This window comes from Spea bombifrons, chromosome 12, assembly GCF_027358695.1.
Source record: "Spea bombifrons isolate aSpeBom1 chromosome 12, aSpeBom1.2.pri, whole genome shotgun sequence".
In the NCBI taxonomy this organism is placed as follows: domain Eukaryota; kingdom Metazoa; phylum Chordata; class Amphibia; order Anura; family Pelobatidae; genus Spea; species Spea bombifrons.
The window spans coordinates 5,217,862-5,238,144 of NC_071098.1; the positions used below are offsets into that span (position 1 = coordinate 5,217,862).

At 41.1% G+C, this 20,283-nt stretch overlaps 2 protein-coding genes across 3 annotated transcripts; both read left to right on the forward strand.

Annotated features, from left to right (window-relative positions):
• The first annotated feature begins 991 nt into the window (after window positions 1–991).
• CCDC27 (coiled-coil domain containing 27) lies at window positions 992–10,303 on the forward strand. 2 transcript variants are annotated; one of them, XM_053451377.1, is made up of 12 exons: window positions 992–1,147; window positions 4,830–5,023; window positions 5,478–5,613; window positions 5,891–6,057; window positions 6,628–6,789; window positions 7,002–7,229; window positions 7,331–7,508; window positions 7,795–7,925; window positions 8,439–8,516; window positions 8,900–9,112; window positions 9,575–9,679; window positions 10,152–10,303. In XM_053451377.1, the coding sequence occupies exons 2-12, from the start codon at window positions 4,838–4,840 to the stop codon at window positions 10,287–10,289; spliced, it is 1,722 nt and encodes a 573-aa protein (XP_053307352.1). In that variant the 5' UTR covers window positions 992–1,147; window positions 4,830–4,837; the 3' UTR covers window positions 10,290–10,303. The 2 variants fall into 2 exon arrangements, with proteins under 2 accessions (XP_053307352.1, XP_053307353.1); XM_053451378.1 differs by having other exon boundaries at window positions 7,334–7,508.
• A 2,600-nt stretch (window positions 10,304–12,903) lies between these two features.
• Window positions 12,904–17,202, forward strand: SMIM1 (small integral membrane protein 1 (Vel blood group)). Its single transcript, XM_053451389.1, has 3 exons — window positions 12,904–13,166; window positions 16,016–16,150; window positions 16,815–17,202. Exons 2-3 carry the CDS (start codon window positions 16,044–16,046, stop codon window positions 16,945–16,947), a joined length of 240 nt encoding a protein of 79 aa, XP_053307364.1. The 5' UTR covers window positions 12,904–13,166; window positions 16,016–16,043; the 3' UTR covers window positions 16,948–17,202.
• The last annotated feature ends 3,081 nt before the right edge of the window (window positions 17,203–20,283 follow it).

Here is a 20,283-nt window from a genome sequence, read left to right on the forward strand (position 1 = left end):
TACATCAATACATACATACATCCATCCATACATACACCATTCCATACATCCATCCATACATACATACATACATACATCAATAAATTCATCCAAACATCCATACATCCATACACACAAGAATTAGCCCACCAAAGTGCTTTCCTGATCTGCATTGACGGCTGCTAATCTGTGGTTTTCTGCCGGTATGATAATATTGTATCGTTTTATACATTTTTATAACACTCTTTCAGCATAAATGGTATTTTTTTGTAACATAGAAACATACAATTTAATGGCAAATCAACCTCTTTCGCCCCGTCTGGTCTTCCCATTATTCCTGCCGTAAAGACTCCAACCTTAATCAGTCGTTGGTCTCGTCTTAGATTCAGGAGCCGTATGCCTATCCCATGCATGTTTAATACCCTCACTGTATTACCCTCTACCACTTCTGCTGGGAGACTGCTCCACTTATCTACCGCTCAGTAAAGTAAAACTTCCTTACATTCCATCCATGCCTCCGACCCTCTAGTTCTGGTTTATAACCTCTTATTCTGACATTTGCCCTCCTTTGAAATGCACCCCCCTCCTGTGCGAGTTTGTATGGGGCAATGCTTTTGTTTTTAAGATATGATTGAATCATTTACCTATTAATTTGTAAATTATTATTTTATTTTATTTCTATGGAGCAAACAATTTCCGCAGCGTTTCTTACACTCCATACATTCAAAGGAACTGGCAGACTAAGACGAGCCGATACATTAGGTAAAGAGGGCTTGGCTCACAAGAGCTTACAATCTATAGGGAATGGGGTATAGGGAAAAATAATATGAGACAGACGCATTTGTATACAAACAACACTTTCCCTTTAAATATATTCTGTGTTATGATGTCATTCACAATCCCAGCAGATTCTATTAGGTAAACATTCTGTCTCCTAGCAACGGAAACCCAAGCCAATCCCTGCTTCACCCTGACATTCCTAACATTTAATGCACTAAAGCCTTAGCAAAGGGATGAAAAGACGGTGAGACGCGGTAATCACCCCGCACCTAGCCAGACCGGCCCCAGCAGGTGAGACGGCTGTCCGCCCCGGCCCCTGTGTCAATACCGTCCTAGCGACTGCCAAGGCTGGGGTTAGAAAGACTTTCAGGCTGATATGCGATACGAGGTAAGAACACGGGAAACCCGATAGGGAGATCAGCATGATTTCTGCATATAACACCCCTGTGTTCATACGTGATCCGTGCCAATATTTATCTATTTAGCAGAATTAAACATTTTCTATAGCCTTCAGAATGTGTATCCAATTGTGTTTTTTATTATAAATAAATATATATTATTATAATATATTTATATATTATATATCTATCTATCTATATATATGTCTATCTATATATATATATATATATATATATATATATATATATATATAATAAAATATTTATATCATATAATTTGTATTTGTTATAAATGAAAGATATATATATATATATATATATATATATATTATATATATATATATTATATATTATATTATATTATATTAGTAATATTGCGGAAAAGGAAAAAAAATAAGCAGGGTATATAACCTTTTGCAAAGTAGTTACAAGGAAGAACACAACTATGATTATTATTATTATATTTTTTTTTATTTATTGTTTCATATAGTGCCATCCAATTCTGTAGCGCTGTACAATATACAATACATATTTTTTAATGAAATAATATCCAGCTTTGATAAAATGAAATCTTGAAATCGGAATTCTCACGTACGATGGGGCAGTCATTTGAAGTTTTTTTCATATTTAAACGTGGACACGGGATACGATACGCAGGGCTTCTGCGAAAGAATTGCTAGCCTTTGGGATACGTTATATATATATATATATATATATATATATATATATATAATATTGGTCACCGCAGAGTCTGGGCTTTGGAACCAGTACAAAAATTCTGTATATATTGGAGAAATTATTGGAGTGGCAAATTCTTTAATATTATTATTTTTATTATTATTGTTTTTACTTTTATTATTAGTTATTATTATTATTTTTGTTATTATTGTTTATATATTATATATAATAAATAACATTGAAATATTCCTAACTTTTTTAAATACAAACACATCTGCTGTCTGTAAAACTAAAATGTTTCATATTTGGTTGTCCTGCCTGGCTGTGATCATCCGAGCCCCATAGGAATTACCCTCTATTGTAGTTACCCCTAGGGGCGGGTTGGGGGGGTCCATGGAGCTTTGGGTCTGCGATGCTTTATTGGTAGGAAGAACCCAGGGGGCTGTTTAGGAAACCCCAGGAGGACTTTAATGAGAGTATGTGGTCCGTAGGGCACCGGGGGTCACAGCTCAACTACCCCTCTGGGGCTGAATTTGCCACTGATCCCACTGGGAAAGCCCTGAGTCTAAGGGTTAATTCTCCAGGGTGATATATTTTCCGGTATATGTATTGGCAATAACCTCCCTCTAGAGTCAGATCGCTGCCTTCAGCCTGTTTGTAGAGTAGACCGCAGGCGTTGGATACACGGCGACAGACACCGCTACGGCGGGATCACTTTCAATGCCTCAATACGCTTTTGTTATTTTTATTATAAGAAGGATTTGGTAAACAGATAAAGACAACACGTAGGAACCTTTTTACTGAGAAACTCAACAAATATAAATGTAAGATGTTTTCACAGAGTAGTAGATAAGTGGAACAGCCTCCTAGCAGAAGAGGCTCATACAATTAGGTGAATTAGGGTTTCTAGGTTTCTATGTTTTTCCTTAAATTGAATTATTGAAATAATGTGTTTAACCGATAAAGACAGACGGTAGAATACCCCCAAGTACCAAGGGTGCCCTCTCCATGTGGCGTCTGATTGGCGGAATTTTAAGTTACAAACTTACCTGGTAACGTTCTTAATGAGTGAATTCTGAGACTCCTGAAACGTTAACCCTTTAATAGCCCCTGAAGTGACTCTAATATCACTCCTTGACTTGTCATAATTTAAACAGACACTTAATTCAGTCACCTGCATTCAAGCAGGATTATCAATCATAACATACTGGTAGCAAACGCACCAACTTTGAGCCTTATATATGATCACAGCGGGGGGAGAAAAGGAAGTAGTCGGCTCCGGATTGTGTGGCCCCGAGAACCTGCCCCGTCACCCCGAGACCCTGAGATTGGGGCCAAAGCCCTGAGACTCCCAGTCAAGCCCTGAGAGTTCGCAGGTTTGGTTACAAAGAGTCTTTCCCCCGATACTTTAGTAACCGCGTGAGTTATTGTATCGTTGGGGTTGGATTGCAGTAACTCTTCGATGGCCGCAGTGGATTTAGCGAATGCCCCGGGAGTTGCACTCGGCGCGGAGTCTTACGGCGTGGTGTTTCTGAGGCTCCTTTTGTCCGCGCTCAGGTTTTTTGCCCGGTTTGGCAGAGATTCATAATTCTCAATATGTTCTCAATATGTTTGTTTCCTGCATCCATGGCTTTTATCTCAAACCTTCAATCATTTCTCTGAAGAAATGACGGCCAGATTTACACCAAATTATTTTATAATCGGGGCAGCGGGCGTGGGCAGGAAAATCGTAACTTCTAACCCCAAAGAAGAAAAAAACTTATTGGGGGGGACACTATGCGTTACCCCACTGGGTGACCCCGACCCTAGTGCTGCCACTGAACTCTTTATGCTAATAGTGATGAGTCCATGCGTGAAATATGGGTGAGATCGCTTCCTAGGAAGTGACATTTTTTTTGCGTAATTATTCTATTATTCAATCTTTCTTGAGGACCCAAATCCCTATGTTCCTTTTTCCTCCCCTGACGACCCTCTTTTCGAGGAGGTCAGAATGTTCGCTGGGTATGAGGGTCCTACAGCCCTAAATGCCCCGATAATGAGTAAAGCAATGAGTATCTGTGATATAGGGGACGCTCGGCCTTCTGGTCTTAATGTCAAGTGGGCATTATGAAGCCGGGGGCTTTGCTTTGGTAGCCCCCTGGTTAGCAGGACACTCGGTATGGGTGGTTGTGCCTATGTCCTGGCTGGTTGTGGCTGATCAGCCATGGGCTGGGGCTGAGTTTCCACGTTCTGTTTGTTTTAAACTCCCATCATCCGCAGCCAAAGAGAGCTAATGGTAACAGAGGGAGTTTCCCCTTCTTTGTTGTATGTTGTCCCCGAGCAGAGACTCGCCTAGTGCTACGTGACGGGCCGTAAATTACTCGCATGCTTCTGAGTCTTAAGGATGTTTGTGTTTGGTTTATAATCACTTTATTGCTGGGTTTTCGATCAACGCGTCTGGCCAAACACCGGGGCTGCCCTCACTCCTAGAAATCATCACACTATACAGCCTCATTCAATGTGGAATTAACGAAGATACGACTTTAAATTCATCCGCAGAACGTACAAATATATATATATATATATATATAGGCTGCTGGATGGGAAATCCAGCGCAGACGGGGTTAATGTTGTAAATGACTATTGTATCTAGAAAAGGCTGATTTTTAATGGAATCTCTTCATAGATGTACAGAGGCCCTTTATCACTCCCATCACTCCTGGGTTCCAATGGCCCTTTATCACTCCCATCACTCCTGTGTTCCAATGGCCCTTTATCACTCCCATCACTCCTGTGTTCCAATGGCCCTTTATCACTCCCATCACTCCTGTGTTCCAATGGCCCTTTATCACTCCTATCACTCCTGGGTTCCAATGGCCCTTTATCACTCCCATCACTCCTGTGTTCCAATAGCCCTTTATCACTCCCATCACTCCTGTGTTCCAACGGCCCTTTACCACTCCCATCACTCCTGTGTTCAAATCGTGTTCGTCTTTACATTTTTTTCCCCCACAGAGGGTGAAATGGTGAACGGCCCATCAACTGAGATGAAGGAGGATGTTGGTCTAAAAATGCAAAGTATCTACGATCTACAATGGACAAGAAGTCGAAGACCTCAGACCGCAACCTGGAAAATTCCAAAGACCGATACAAGAAGAGAAAGTTATAGTAAATCAGCCCAGGAACATGGACATCCCTACGAGCACCAAGTACAGCCTCTTATTAAGTTCTTCTTTTTCCCGTCAGTCATGAAATAAAATGAATTGTCTCCATGGGGTCTACATATAGCCGGGAATGTATGGGGAGGGGTATGGGCACCGATTCCATTCCAGAGCTCGACTCTCCGTGTAGACGAAGCTTCAATAATTGTTTGTTCCGCCATCTTGCCTACGCCCCATGCACGATGTATTTAATATCACCCTTTTGGGGTTAGTGGGGGCAACAAACCTGTTGGTGTGTGGAATAGCTTTGGTTCCTGGGAGGTATTGAGTCAAGTCACATAGACCAATACCAAAATAAATTGCCCATGTTCAGAAGAAGACAACACAGTAGTCAAAAAATACGCAAAGTCAAATAAAAAGTAAATTTTCCTTGGGCGATTGTCCCCTTTGGAGCCGTGACCCTGCGCGTTTTCTGGACTCATACGTCTCTGTATCTTTGTAGTCTTCCGTTACATCCTCCGATCCGTCTTCTTCGATGGACATCAGTGGTTTGCAGGTCTTTAACGGCCAGACGTCCGCCGCGAGCTCCCCGTGGTGCTATAGATTAAGCAACTCTTCTTTGGTTACACCCCGCATGGGTAAGCCTCGTAACATACAATGTACACACCAAGTAATCATTTACCTCTCTTTAAACACCTCCTTAATATATGGACACCACATATTTATCTTGATTTGCCCCAAAGGGTCCAAGACTCTCCGCTCTTAGGCCTCCAAGGCTTTTCTTGGCTTTGTTAATAGGGAAGAAAATCTCTTTCACCCATTGAAAAGTCCCAGCTCTCCCACCCCATCCATCCCATTGTCCGCCATGATCCCACCCTCCAGATGCTTGAGTTTTATTATCTTTCTTGTTTGTAGATGGAAAACTTCCTCTTATCTACACCTCCAATGATCTCCCGAAGACCAGCACATCAACCGGTGGATCCCAAACACCTCTACATCATAACGGGAGCCAAAGCACCCAAACCTATCTCACATCCATAGAGATAAAAACCCCCTGGTATATGACTATACTCCACGAAAAGGTAATGAAGCTTCAGCTTCGGCTTCAGCTTCCTATAAAAACCTTTCTTGTTCTTTAATCTGTTGAGCGAGGAAACCCATCCACTGCTGACCCTGAGTCTGGCAGAGTAACGTGGGGGGGGGGAGGGTTCCTCTTCTTTTTTTTTTTTTTAAAACATTTTTTTTCAATTTTTTTGGTAAAATTGTGCTTTAGTGTAAAATTCCAAAATTAAAAAAATAACATTTTTGAAATTGCTGAGTATGTCAGGTTTTTTGGTAATTTTTATTATTATTATTTCTTTTTTTTTAATCAGAAAATAAATGCATCATGATTATTATACTGAGATATATTTTTGGAGCTGCATAAGGGAATCATTTTTTCGTCCCTTAGCCAGTTCAATAATAAATCTCTACCAACCATCGTAGAGTTTTGATACGGAGCATGCGTTTGTTACATTTCGGAGGAAGAAATGTCTAAAGTTCTCATCACAAGCGGCGCAGATCCCTTAACCCCCCGTTGAATTCCCTTCAGCTCCGTGTAGCCTGTTTTGGAAGCCTTTGCATGTGTAGTTATTTGTCGCGCGTCTTATTAGGAACGTTGTCTGATGAAGTTGGGAGAAGAGATAAATCGTCTGTCCAGATACGAAGTGGAATGTAAGAAGAAAGACAACATCATTTGCACGTTGAGGAAGGAAAATACGCAGCTACGGGGTGATTTGGATCAGGCTATCTCCACCAGGGCTGACCTGGAAGAGGTGAGCGTTCCCGGCGGACATCTTTGAAAGACGTTCCTTGGCTTTGTTGGGAAACACGAAGGGTTCTCTGCCTTTCTGCATAAAACCTGAGTGGCCTGTTTTTTGTGTGAGGCTCCAAAGGCTTCGACTAATGGCCCCGGCCTACCCATCGTACAGAAACTAAACACAGCCGCCATTTTTGACCTGATGATGTTCTTTTTATGCGCCTACAGGAGGATGCAGGCCCAGAGCAGCAGCCTTTATTAAACAGACCCGATCAACATGAAACAACAGATTTTGATGGATCTCCCGTCAGTTCTACTCTTCCTGAGGATCTGGAGGACACCGCACTCAGTCCCGGAAATTCAGGAATCGGACGTCCGGGAGACAATTTATCTCCTGCCTCCTCGTCGCCGAGTTCGTCTCAGAAAGAAAGTCGACTGGCGGATACAGATGCGGAGGTAACGGCTCACCGTTTTTCTTTATGTTGGGTTAATTTTGGAAAGTCCTCATCAATGACATTTATTATGTTGTGGATTAAATATATAATTCTATTTGAAAGCAGCGAGGTTTGGTTGAGGACAACATCTCGGAAGCGGTGGGTAACGCCTTTGAAGATGGCCGACAGAATCAGGACCGGACTAACGGCCCTCAGGATCTACCGGAAGACCAAGAGAAACAGATGAAGAAGTTACAGGAAGAACTAGACTCCCTCCAAAAAGACAACGAGCTGTCTAAAGGTACCGTGCCACTGTATTGAAAACAGAGACATCTTTCCCATTTTTCCTTCAAAGTTCCAGAAATCGTAGTGAGAAGAACGCTGGTAGATCTCCTCGTACCCCTACACCTCATCTTCATTGGGCTTCCTAAAAGTTTAAGAACTTGAGATGTTATGGAAAGCAAATCCTTCTTTCTTCGTGTTTGTCTTACCACCGGGGTGTCTTTCCCAAAGGGATATCTTGGCTTATCTTATTGCCCTCTGTTTTTTGTGGTTTTAATGTCATTTTCTTCTTGTTTTTTTTGCAGGCACGGTCGTCTCTCTCCAGAGAATGATTTCACTCCATGAGTCTCGACTCCGAAAAACCGAGTCTGAAAAGGAAGTTCTGCAAAAAGAGCTGAGGGATCGAGGGATTCAGATACAGGCCATGTCTGCTAAGGTAAGCTAAGGTCACCGGCACTAATCGCCACTCATTGATTGCCTGAATGCCTGCGGATTTCATATATTGTGATATACACCGGCCTGCCGATCGTGTGATTTCACACAATTGCATGTGACGGGTTAAATAAACATCTACTGGGTAGATACTGGTTCCACCAGTTCTGGAGATTTACGTGTACTGATTTCCCGTGTCCTTTGTATGTAGTTAGGAAAGTATATTCCATGATATTAAGATATTCCATAAAATGTACAGTCTCATAAAATTTAAAGACCTTAGAGGGCATCTGAAGGACGATTCTCCAAGGTCCTGAAAGCTTCTGTGGACCTACAATGGTGGACCAAGAAAAGGTATCTTCTCTGAGACAGTGCAGTCCCATAAAGCTTCTGTTATGGGTCTGAAGAGATTATCTCTACATCTAAACAAAAGGGGGACATGATGGCTCATCTGATTTCAGTGTCTGATATACTTTTAAGATTTATTTGCTTATTTTCTGACGTTGTCACTTGGAAGTTTTCCAGCCTACGAGAAGAACGCAAGCGTGAAGAGATCCTGGCAGCTGTAGAGAAGGAGAACTTCACTCTCAGAGAGGTGACCGAACGTGCAAAAGCTAACATTTACCTTTACCTACGGGGTCTATTCACAAAAGTTTCAATGGCATGGAGTGAAAAGTTGAGTCGGGTTGCTTTTCCAACTCAAATTAATTGTCTGAAATTGAGTAACTCATCTATTCACTAAACCTTGATGGCCATCTTGGGTTGGCCGATTCCTGCACCAAATATGAAACAATTACAAATATTCATTATTGTGTCCAAACAATGAGGCAATCAATGCTAGCGCAGAGTGATTATTACAGTGTTTGTACTTTAAAGTCATCACAAGATTTGTAAAGAAAAGCATATTTCTGGACGGGTCTTTCGTAATTCAGTTAAATTGTTGTCCGTATTTTGTAATTGTTTCGGGTTTTTTTTCAGCTCGTTTCAGAATTGAAATCAGAATTGGCCAAGAGAAATGACGTGGTGGGAGATTTCAAGAATGAAGTTCAGAGGCTGCAGAGGGAGAGCGCCGATTATCAAACACAACTGACGAAATGCAAGGGCGAGAGGAAGGAGTTTCAAGGCAGGGCCGAGGATTTAACGCTCTCTGTACAACACATGAAAGTGGCCCTGGAGTGTATCCAGTCAAGGGTAAAAGCACAAAGATCACAAATGGCTCTTATTTCGGTTCCAAAATAATGACGTAAAGGAAGGCTCAATTATGTTTTGTGATGTCATTTTAATGGAATACTTGCAGTCTCCAATGAGACCACCAGGGGGGGCTACCATGTTGGTTATTTTTCTCCATAACCTGGTGTACATAGAAGTTTACATTTTAAGTTTTAATTTTGTGGAATTCCAAACAATTTAGGGTATTGGATTTTTGTCTACCCCATTCCTTGGTTCCCACTGAGTTCAGGGGGTCCTTGGTCTACTGGGATTAGTGGGTAATAAGGTATTGTAACACAGGTAGGGCGCTGGGAAAACTGTTCATAACCATTCAACAAAATGGGAGAGTTATCCCTCTTACTGGTGAATAGGCAACTAGAGAAATATCTGAAATATCTGGAAATGTTGCATCCAAAACACCAGATTTGTTTCTTCTTTTTGAAGTTTGAGAGATTCCGCAGTAAAATCGTTCAGGCTACGTACAGCGCCCCGGGTGTGAAGCATCCGCTGGCTGAAATCACAGATACTGAAGTCCTCGAAGCCATGCAGGTAACATAATACGGAAAGCCACCTACCGCCCTTACCCCGGCAAACGGGGGCAATAAGTGAGCAGGTATATTTATCATAGGCTTATAATAATGTCTGCCCTGAATGTTTCCGATTTGGTCCGCTTGGCTGGTGGGTCACGGTGAAGCCATGTATTGGCCATCCCAGTGGTTGATTCTACGTGTCCGCGATTACCCCCGCTTCCGTAACCCTTCATATAACGGATGACGCCAACATCACGCACATGTTCACTCGCCACTGAGTAAAAGCTCAGGTTTAGTTGACTTATTGCCACGTTCTTTAGAAATCATTTTAGTGAAATATAATTTACTCCAATCAAAAATCACAACATCGAGTTGCAAAACACATTAAGAATTGTATTTCTTTTTCCATTGAAAATCTTCTCTTCAAACTCCATGATAAATTAGGAGATGTTCATTTATTCCATTATTTTCCCCTTTTTGTTTTTTTTTAGAAAATAATCACAGAACGCTCGGACTTTCATCAGCAACTAAAGCAGAAAGGAGTAAAAGTTCCTCCGCTCCACGGCTCAGAACAATTGCCGACGGCCAAGCAAGCATCGTCCATCACACATAAAACTAAGTCCAAATAGCCGTAAACCATGACGCTGACATTAAATGACCCACATTAAACGAGATCTGGAGTCATTCTGTGTCATTCCGGTAGAATCCTCGGTGAAGTCGGTATCTAGAACTCTAATTCAGTCAGTAGGGAATTATCTGTCACTGGCTGGCCTTGGCTCCACCGGGAAGCCAGAACGATACGATGCCCCAGAGGGGCAGAAAAAGTCCACTAATGGCAATGAACACTGGATCTAACGTTCTGATCTACGGCCAACACGACCCAACTGGTATATAGCGAGTTTAAGACGTCTGAAGTATTTAAACAATTATAAAAGGCGATAAAATATGACATCATACTGTTGACATCATACGTGGCTCGAATACCATTTTCTCTCTTGGGTAGGCTGAGAAACGCTCCTTTGGGGTCCGGCCAGTGGGTATCCTGTAAGAGTAAAATATTGAGGAAAAATCTCTGAGAATGATCAGTTTTGTTTTGTGTTCCGAGATCTTCAACATTCCAAGGAATCGGTCAAAGTCTAGTCTTTGATCGTGCAGACGCTGCTATATAACTTAAAATAACACTTTTGCCATTAGAGATCTCATGCTAATCTCAGTAGCGTTTTAGTTTCCTGTTCCAAACCCCACGCATACTCCACTAAATCAACAGGGGAGGAATAACTTAACATGGGAAAAAAAGAATCACGCCGTGCAGGGAACAGGAAGCGGAGACGGCTGCTCCAGTGCTCTTAAAATAATAATAATTAAACGTTTAACGTCGTACCGGAATACAATAAAAAAATTGTGGACATTCCCTGTTTTGAATATTTCTGCCGTCAGAATTGTTGACGATTCTGTTGAAATGATGTAACCGATTTTTTGTTGATAATATCTTAATGTAACGACCAAAAAAATGTTAGACGTGTTACAAAAAAAGTATTGCAACAATGTAAACTCTGATGGTCGGAATTCTATTGCGGGGTGAAATAAACAGAAGATACTCCCACCTCCAAGCCGTTATTTCCAAATCCCGTTTCCTCAGCTCGGAATCTGTGACGCTAAAGAGGTAGTTGCTACAGGATGGTAAATCAGTTCAGTTAGCTTCAGGCTGGACCTTGTTCATCCATTAGGTCTTCGTATCTGCAGGGTTAGGATGTCTACGCGTAGGGAGGACATATTGGTTATTTTTTTCCGGGATACACCCAATTTTACATGTTTCTGACCAGCATATAAAGCGTTATCCTTTATGTAGAAAGTCTTCGATTTCCGTCTTTTATACATCGCACATACTTGGTAGCGCTGTAGCTGGGGGGTCGGCGACTTATAGTATACATTATTTACAGTAATATTATATTAATATTATAGTACTAATAGTATAGCAACCCTACTTATATAGTGGAGCCAGCCCTGCGTTTTAAGGTAATTGACATCAATTTACAATTATTTGAACTCAGGTCCAAATCGGCCCAGATCACTGATCTCGAGGGGTTTCTGAGAACCTGGTGAGATCTGAAGGAAAAGAAATTAACCGATCTAGATATCGCTATGAATAAAATGATCCAGAAATATACTCTGCTGTGGCGTAGAACTCTCTCAGTAGAAATCTTCATCAATCTTTGTTTCGGGAAGGGTAGTAAAGCTCTGGAATCCACTTTCCCAAAGAGATCGGGGATGAAGCGACCGGGATGTCTATAAGAAAGGATCGAATGTGTTGTTAGGAATGTAGGGTCGTCGTGGCGACAGTATAAGTAACCTGCTGCTGGGGTTCATCAAGAATGCCCCGTTTTGGGCTTTTAGGCAAATTCCGCAGCATTTTTAGGTTGGGAATTAGTAGGAAGAGGAACGTTGTGGAAAGGGGTGAGCTTGGTGGACTTTGTCGTATCTTTGCAGCACAGATTACGGTGGAGTATTTATTTATCCAGCGTTTATTATCAGCTCTCCCCAGCCTCTGGCTTCTTATCTCACACATAAGCTGCTTTGTGGCTTTCTCCAGAAATATATTGCCCGTGGGGATGACTGTAGGTTGGCGAAAGTCTCTATTAACCGGTTAACCTTCACCGCTTGGGAAATGCTTAATTATTAATCGAAAACAGCCATAAATTCCGTTTTCAACACATTCTTGGAACATCGGCTCCCAAGTTTTCTCTGGTGAGACAATAGAAAGGAAAATGTTTTCGGGGCGGTCGTTCCATTCGGGGGGTCTTAACCTCATTAAAAGGAGGAGAAATGTTAGAAGAAGAGACCGTAATCTAAAACCTGAGGATCAGAGGCTTAGATGGAATGTAGAAAAGTTTTCCTTGATTGAGAGTGTGGTGGATAAGTGGAACAGTCTCCCAGCAGAGGTGGTAGAGGCTAATACAGTACAGGAATGTAGACACGCATGGGATAGACATACGGCTCCTGAATCTGAGACGAGACCAACGACTGATTAAGGTCGGTCATTTTAATGTGCCGTTTTTATATAAACGCGACAGAATAAAGGTTTTCTTTTTTAGATGTTTATGAGCCTCGTAAGCTTTTTCACGGCGTTGGGAAGTTTTGTAGGAAAGGGCCCCATACTGACAGCAGAGTATGGATTATAACATTCCTGGAGCTCTCCCCCCTTCCGCTCTCCTCTCTATCCCTGCCCTCCGCTCTCCTCTTGAGTGCCACCCATTCTTACGCAACACGAGCCGAGCTCCCGCGGGCCACCATTGGTCTATCCGGAGAATTGTAAGCTTTTTTTTTTTTTTCCTCCCCGTGGTTGGAATGAATCCAAGAGGAACTATCGAGTCAGCTGAGGGAGTCCTGCGTGTCTGTCATATGCAGCTTCCCTGACCCACATTTCCAAACCTCTCTCCACTCGCATTCCGCGCTGCTCCTCTCCGGGAACGAACGTTCTTCACCCCTAATCCGGAAAATATCACAAGGTACGTTTTTAGAGAATAGCCTGAAATCGGCATTTTACAACCTAGTTCTTTTTGGGTCTAATAAATACAAAATGAACACCAATGAGTTTGTGACGCCCTGCTTCTTACCCATTGTACAGCGCTACGGCATACGATGGCACTCTATAAGTCAATAAATAATGATAGTAACGGATAAGCTCCTTTAACCCTTACGTGTCCAGACAGCTGTGATAGCCACGCGTGTGAAGGTTGTGCGTGAAGCTCGTTTGTATCGTTGTTGTTACTTTTGTTCGCTTTTAGTAGAATGCGGTATAAGACAGCGGCTTATCACACGGCAACACGCAGCGGTATCTTTCAGAAGAATGGACTTTTTCCCTGGTTGCCATGGGGATAAGATAACTTTTAAAACTTTGCACCAGAGTCGTTATATATACATCACCACCATAGAAGACGGAGTTTGCGAGTTCTTTATGGTGGGAGTTGGCTTTGTGTTTTTTTTTAGGGCCAACCAAGCTCCTCCTGCATGAAAACCCTTAATAATGTATAACAATAAATTCTGCTCGGGAGGACGTTAGGTTCTGGTTTGTCACAATAAGGAGCCATTGATGCGTTTTATGGGATCTCTCTGGTTGGGCTTGAGTAGCTCCTGAGATTATTGTGGTCAACTTACCCTGAACATCACAAAAAACTCTCACACACAGCTTCAAAAAAACTTTAAATACATTTCAGCCGTAAATTCCATCTGCTCTTCTAAACTAAGTTCCAGCAATGCTTCTTCTGAAGCCAGAAGGAAACTCTTGGTGTGACATTATCTCAAGAACGATCATTATCTCCCCAAGGAATGCGAGAGTTCAGCAACCAGATAAGGAAGAGTTCTCTTTGCCTTTGGACTCTTTGACCTTTAAAAATTCATAGAATGTTGAATACATTTTGGTTCCTCGGTTCTAACTTTTCTATATTTTCTTCTGTTCGTTCACATTGAGATGCTTCTCTGCTTTGAGGCTTCGTTGGGTCCAAGACAGAGCCTATAATAATGGTCCTCTTTCTAACTGTCTGGTATCCCTACATCCTCCTAAAATTCCCCCCACTGCTGATGGCTTCTTTTAATAGTGGTCAGCGGGGAAAGACTCAAGTTGCCAACTGGATAAAGCAACCCATGGCTTGAGTAACTTGAGTGAAATGGGCTTCTGGAGAAATGGAGACCCTACCACTATCTGCACCTTGGACATGCCTTGTTCTAACCTCAAACACGGGGACGTTTCATCGATAAAGACATATTAATAATAAGATTTCTTGGAATAATGTGATCCATTCAGAAGATATCTAAGTTGTGGAGGACGTTTGAGTTGAGCTTGGGTTGGGTTGAGGTCCGTGTCTTCACACAATAAACTTAACCTCAAGTTCTTGGTTGAGTGGAACCCATTTCTCTAGAATTTCAAATATAAACGTGTAAAGATAAGACCTTGTGATAGTAAAGATCACTATAAGAAAATTTGACTTATTAACTATGTATTATTAACGCGGCTTTTCTAGAAGCTTCTGGGAGTCGATCTTTCAAAAAGCACAATAACGTCGATGAATTGAAATGTCCACATCCTCTCTACAAAGTTTTTTTTTCAGTTGGATATAGATGATATCCAATGGGTTAAATCAGCTGATCACGTGGTTGTAGGAGTTTACATGGATATCTCATGTTTAATGTGGTGGGTTGCTATGGAAACGGTTCTATACCACATTCCACAGCACATTTCATGTCCTACATTCCACAATGTAGCAAGATTTATGTACTGAAATATGCAGGAAATGGAATCAAAAAAATGTTTTTTTTTTTTAAGGAAGTTTCGGCATTAGTATTAATACATAAAACCGTATAAAAAATACTTTTTAAAAAATTAAAATTTTAGCTCTATATTTTGCCCTTAACAAAATGGAGGTTAATGGGAGGTAAAGGGATCTTATCGCCATAGTAACCAAAGGGACTGTCCAGTCAGTAAGAAGATTGAAGATCGCAGGGGATAGTTAAAAAATTACAGCAAATAAATGTTTTTGAAATTATTCAATGGTTCGAGAAAAATAAATGTTTAACCAAGAGTTTTATTTAAAGAATTCTCAGAATGGGCCTTTGCTGCTCGAAGGTTATTGGTCTGGTTTACATTTCGTACATTTAAGTGAAAAAAGTTTAAAAAAGTTTTTAAAGAGGAAAATAAAATAAATAAGTTATCACCGGCTCTTCCCGGTGTGTTACAACAATCCGGTCTCCCCATTATTCCCGCTATGAATACCCCAGACCCGGAGCTCTTGCTCTTCGGGTAGGTGGATGACATCAGTGGGCGGAGTTGCTGAAATCAGTAGGCAGGGCTAATGGTGTCAGTGGGTGGGGCTGATGACATCTGCAGGCAGGGGCATCAATATTGTGGGCGGGGCCAGTCCCAACTGCTTTATATTTGTATGGGTGTGAGGAGAAAAGGCCATGAGCGGCGATTGCATCGCAACTTCATTGACCAGTAGACTCAAGTCATGAGCCGGAGAAACAGGGCTTCACAGGGTTTCCATCATAGCTTTCCGCTCTTCTCTCTGCCAGGCTATACATGCTGGGATCCTTTAGAAACTCTTTATGTAACGTATGGGATCCATCCCGGCCCCTCAGTGCTAGAGAGTAGAGTCTGCAAAGATACATAGAGAAGGGTTCTGCGCTGCCTCCTCTAGTCTTCAGGCAACGCAGGGGACTCGGGGCCGTTTAATCCTATATTTACAAAATTTACCACATTTTCTGTTCTGTTTATTGTGACGACTGTCTGGAGTAGCTCCCTGCCTTTTTTAATCCATCCGGAATCCCTCATATTCTAATTACTGATCTCTTGCTGACGCAGGCCACCCCTCGGTGGTATAACCCAGAAGATGCAGCCACAGGGAACTCCAGACGTTCAGTATAGCAGATGGAATGACAGCAACCAAGATGAAGTGAGCGTCAACACAACTCACTTGGAAGTTCCAACATGGAGAAGGTAATGATGCTTACGTTTACGTTTGAAAGCCACTGATGGGTTAGCATGAGTCCTGACACACACTCATGCTAACACCAAACGCATACACCCTACAGTAACACTCACACACACGCTAACATAATACAGCAACATATAATCACTCCAGGACCATACATTTACACACACATACCCTGTCTTCACCGCAGCTCATCCTTTCTGTGGGGACTGCCACAAAGCACTCATGACCCCCGCATTAGCATGGCCCTCGCTCACCCTGTTAGATGATGATGCTATAGAGCAATAGAGCCGGTATCATGCAAAACTATGGCTGAGGAGCATCTCCATGGCTTGTCCTTGATGTGATCTACCAGGGAAGAGAGGTCGGCCAGACCAACAACTACTCTAAAATAGGAAAGGGGGAACAGACCATGTTTTATCTGCTAAGCCATAGGAATGCGGAATATCAGAAAGCACACATAATGTACAATAACAGGACAATACTTTCCGAGAAGAAGATCCAGATTGATTACACTCAATTCAAGGATCATTTTTTCAGCGAGACTTTGGTTCCTTCAAAGAGTCCACCACCAATCACATGTAGAGTTCCATCGCAGAAAATGTATATTTTGTATCTCGCAGCAACGTACCAATATTTTCTATACTATGTATCACTTTACATTTCCAGGGTCTACAACATGCTGTGTACCGGAAAGATTGGGATCGCCATGAAAGTGATCGGGGGTCTTGCATTGTTCTGGATCATTTTTATCATCGGATATGTCACAGGCTATTACGTCCATAAATGTAAACAACAGTGACGCTCGCTCTATAAGAATTCCTTTGTCCAAATTCAAGAAGATTAAACAGAGAACCCCCCCCCCCAGAAGCACCTTGCACAACTTTTATGGAATTCAAAAATGTTAAAACACATTTAGATGAAATGTAACGAAGTATTTGAAATCTTGTCGTCGTCTGAAATAAGAGAGAAAAGGTGGAAAAAAACAAGACTTTTTTTGTAACTATTATGGATAAGAAAAAAAAGCTGTGAACGTATTTACACTCCACTGATCGACTGTATATAAAAAATGAAAAGGGTAAAAACGACTACTATTTACAAATTATATTCCATGTAAATGGCCTGATTTAAAGTGAAATATTGTAGTCCTAAAAAATTCAATTATCTTACTAAAATTTGCACACAGTCAAAAAAAAATAATTATAATAATAAAAAACTATTTTAAAATATTATAAATATTTCACTAGGGGTCCCTTGATGCTGGGCCATATACAGCTGTACTTACTATACCCCCTCCCCACCCCAAGTGTTTACATAAAGCATCTACTGATATATTTTTGAAGAAAGGGATCATAGATCATGTGATTAATTAACCGATAAGTAGAAAGAATGTTTAGCATTATTGCAAAATATTATATATATATATAAAAAAAATATATATATATATAAAAAAAATATATATATATCTATATATATATATATAAAAGTATATATATATATATATATATATATTAACCTTCTAAGGTTAAAACCCCCAAAGTATTACTGTAAATTGCCTCTGATCTTGGAAGCAATGGTTAGGATTTACTGATACCAAGCTGGGAACCTTTCACACAATGTACTTTTGTTTATAAAAACTAAAATATTGTTATAAATAAAAAAATATATAAAAAAAATACATCTGTGAACATTTTTCTACCAAACAAACCCATCACCGATATAAGAAACGTATTTGGTCTGCAGGTGAATATTGGATAATATTATTATTTTATTACATCCAGCTACAATCGTTATTTACAACATTAACACCGTCAGCGCTGGACTTCTGAGCCATTTCATGTTATTTGAATGGACAATCTTTGGATTGTATGACTTCATAGTTGCTGCTAGTGAGGTCATAGGCATTATTAATAATGTAAATAATGTAAATATATATATATAAGAATAGCAAGTTTGCCATTAAAAGGAACATTTCCTTGCAGAATAACATTTTTCCCTGCAATTTCAATGATACATTAATTCTAGCAAAGTGTACAATACAGGGATTAAATGTTTTCGCCTAAAAAGTGACACTTTCATTTTTTTTGCAAATACAATTTAGATGCAGAATTTTAACAAATGTTTAACCCAAGAACAAATATTATTTTTATACTAACTTGTTTCACATTCTTGTTCAGCTTATTAGAAAGGCTTTTCCTCTACCACCCCCTACTGGGCATCACTGGTGCTAACAAATAAATCGAGAGATAAATGGAGAAAGAAAATATAAAGAAAGGAAAAAAGAAAGAACAAAGAATTAGATAGTGAGAACACACATACAACGGGCAGTAATATCCTATGTTGATTTGATCATGGATACAAGTCATAGTATTTTCCATTATTGAGCTATTAGCCATAGCAGAAACGTATCTCAAATCTTAGTAATTGCAATTAAAAAAATTCAACAAGACTAGAAAAAATTAGCGACCACTTCATCCATAACATCTCAGAATCCCCCATGGAGAAAGGTGTTATTTCAGTTTTTTAGGGATTAATCGTTAAACTCAGTTTCTGGAAGGGATAACGTTGGCTGTTTTAGTAAAATAAGGTTGCAGTTGATAAATAAATAATAAATAAATATTATTGGTTTACTTGTTTATTTACAGCTGGTAGTTATTTACACACTAAAGGGAGAAAACTTTACAGTATGGTTACTAAAGACACATATACACAACATACACAACAAATGATTAGTCTCCTTGGTAGACAATCTTTATGGAAGTGTCCTGTTCAGTGAGTGAATATTTGGGGGGCTCTGTGGCGTGCGGGGAGAACAGAGCAGTGTTGACTTGCATGATCCACTCAATGATCCTTTGTTGGGTGAAAAGGTCCATCTCCGTCTGACAAACCTCCAGACCAAGTTCTATGTCCACCTCCGCAGTGTCACTGCAGGTATCGGTGCCAAATGCCGAGTCCCTTGAGGACAGGTTATCTTCAACCTTCATTCCTTCCTGAAATACTTCTGAGCTTCTCCAGGTGGGAATGCCGCTGTGGACCATGCTCTTCTGAACCAGGCAGCGTTGTGTCCTGCCACCTGTTATAGTCCCTTTGGTGGTGGCTTTTAAGGTGCTCTGAATTCTGGGCTCTTTCTTAGGTCCTCTCCTGGAGGTGATGAGCAGAAGGCACGATCTGTAGAGGTCTGGGGTCTGTGGTGTCCTCGGCCACGTTTTGGAAAAGTCCTCTAGGTCTTGAAAGACCAGTGTTCTTTGCTCCCAGCAACTTGGCACCAATTGAAGTGTCTTATTGTGTCCGAGCTCAAACCTAGGAGCTGCTTCAACCGGCACAGCATCTTTTGGGTTTGAAGATCTTGGGGAGTCTTTTTCTGGGTCCTTCAACGTTGTTGTTGATCTCCATTTGTCTGGACCCGTAATATCTCCCCCAATATCCATAGGACTACAATGTTTGGGTTGGAGAGAGAATTCATTATCTCCGCTGGTGGTCAGAATGGGTGGTAAGAACTGACTTTGGAACACAGAGGTTTTCCTAAAAGCTCTTATGCTGGTTGAAGCCCCCCTTATGGAAGAGTAGTTGGTGGTGGGCACATCAGCGTAGGGCGTCTTGCTGGCTTCATGCTGTCTGTTGTTGGGTGGCTTGTAGCAACAGGTGATAGGGTATCCCGAAAAAGCTTTTCCAGAGCATATTCCTTTTTTCCCTGAGGCCATTTCAATTTTGGGCTTCTTTTTTCTCTCCACCCAAGCGTGTTTTCTTTGCTGTAACATCCCGGTTTGCTCCAAGCTTCTCTGACACACAAAAAAGGGCTTCTGTTGTGAGATACAAAGTAAACAGCGAAGCTAGGCTGCCTTTCTTGTGGCTTGTTCCTACCTGAGCGCTATACAAAAAAAAAAATCAACCCCTTTTATAGAAGCTCTGTGAGGTCAGGAGGAAACAAGAGCTTCTTTCCTCCACCTCTTTTCATTAGAAGCACAGAGTCTGTAGCAGGGATCATGACTAATTTAATGCAGGAGGTGAGGACAAACATCCAACAAAACGCACGCCAAGAATGTTGGCAGAATATTCATCACTGTTTATAGAACCTGGTGTAAGACCCATGGAGACATTTCTAAACGGGTTTACAAATAACATCCGAGACCCTGAAGGA

Coding starts and splice junctions, on each gene's coding strand:
- CCDC27 (XM_053451377.1), top strand. CDS start 4,838: ATGGTGAACGGCCCATCAACTGAGATGAAGGAGGATGTTGGTCTAAAA. Junction 5,024..5,477: donor GACATCCCTACGAGCACCAA/GTACAGCCTCTT, acceptor GTATCTTTGTAG/TCTTCCGTTACATCCTCCGA. Junction 7,230..7,330: donor TGGCGGATACAGATGCGGAG/GTAACGGCTCAC, acceptor TCTATTTGAAAG/CAGCGAGGTTTGGTTGAGGA.
- SMIM1 (XM_053451389.1), top strand. CDS start 16,044: ATGCAGCCACAGGGAACTCCAGACGTTCAGTATAGCAGATGGAATGAC. Junction 16,151..16,814: donor GAAGTTCCAACATGGAGAAG/GTAATGATGCTT, acceptor TTACATTTCCAG/GGTCTACAACATGCTGTGTA.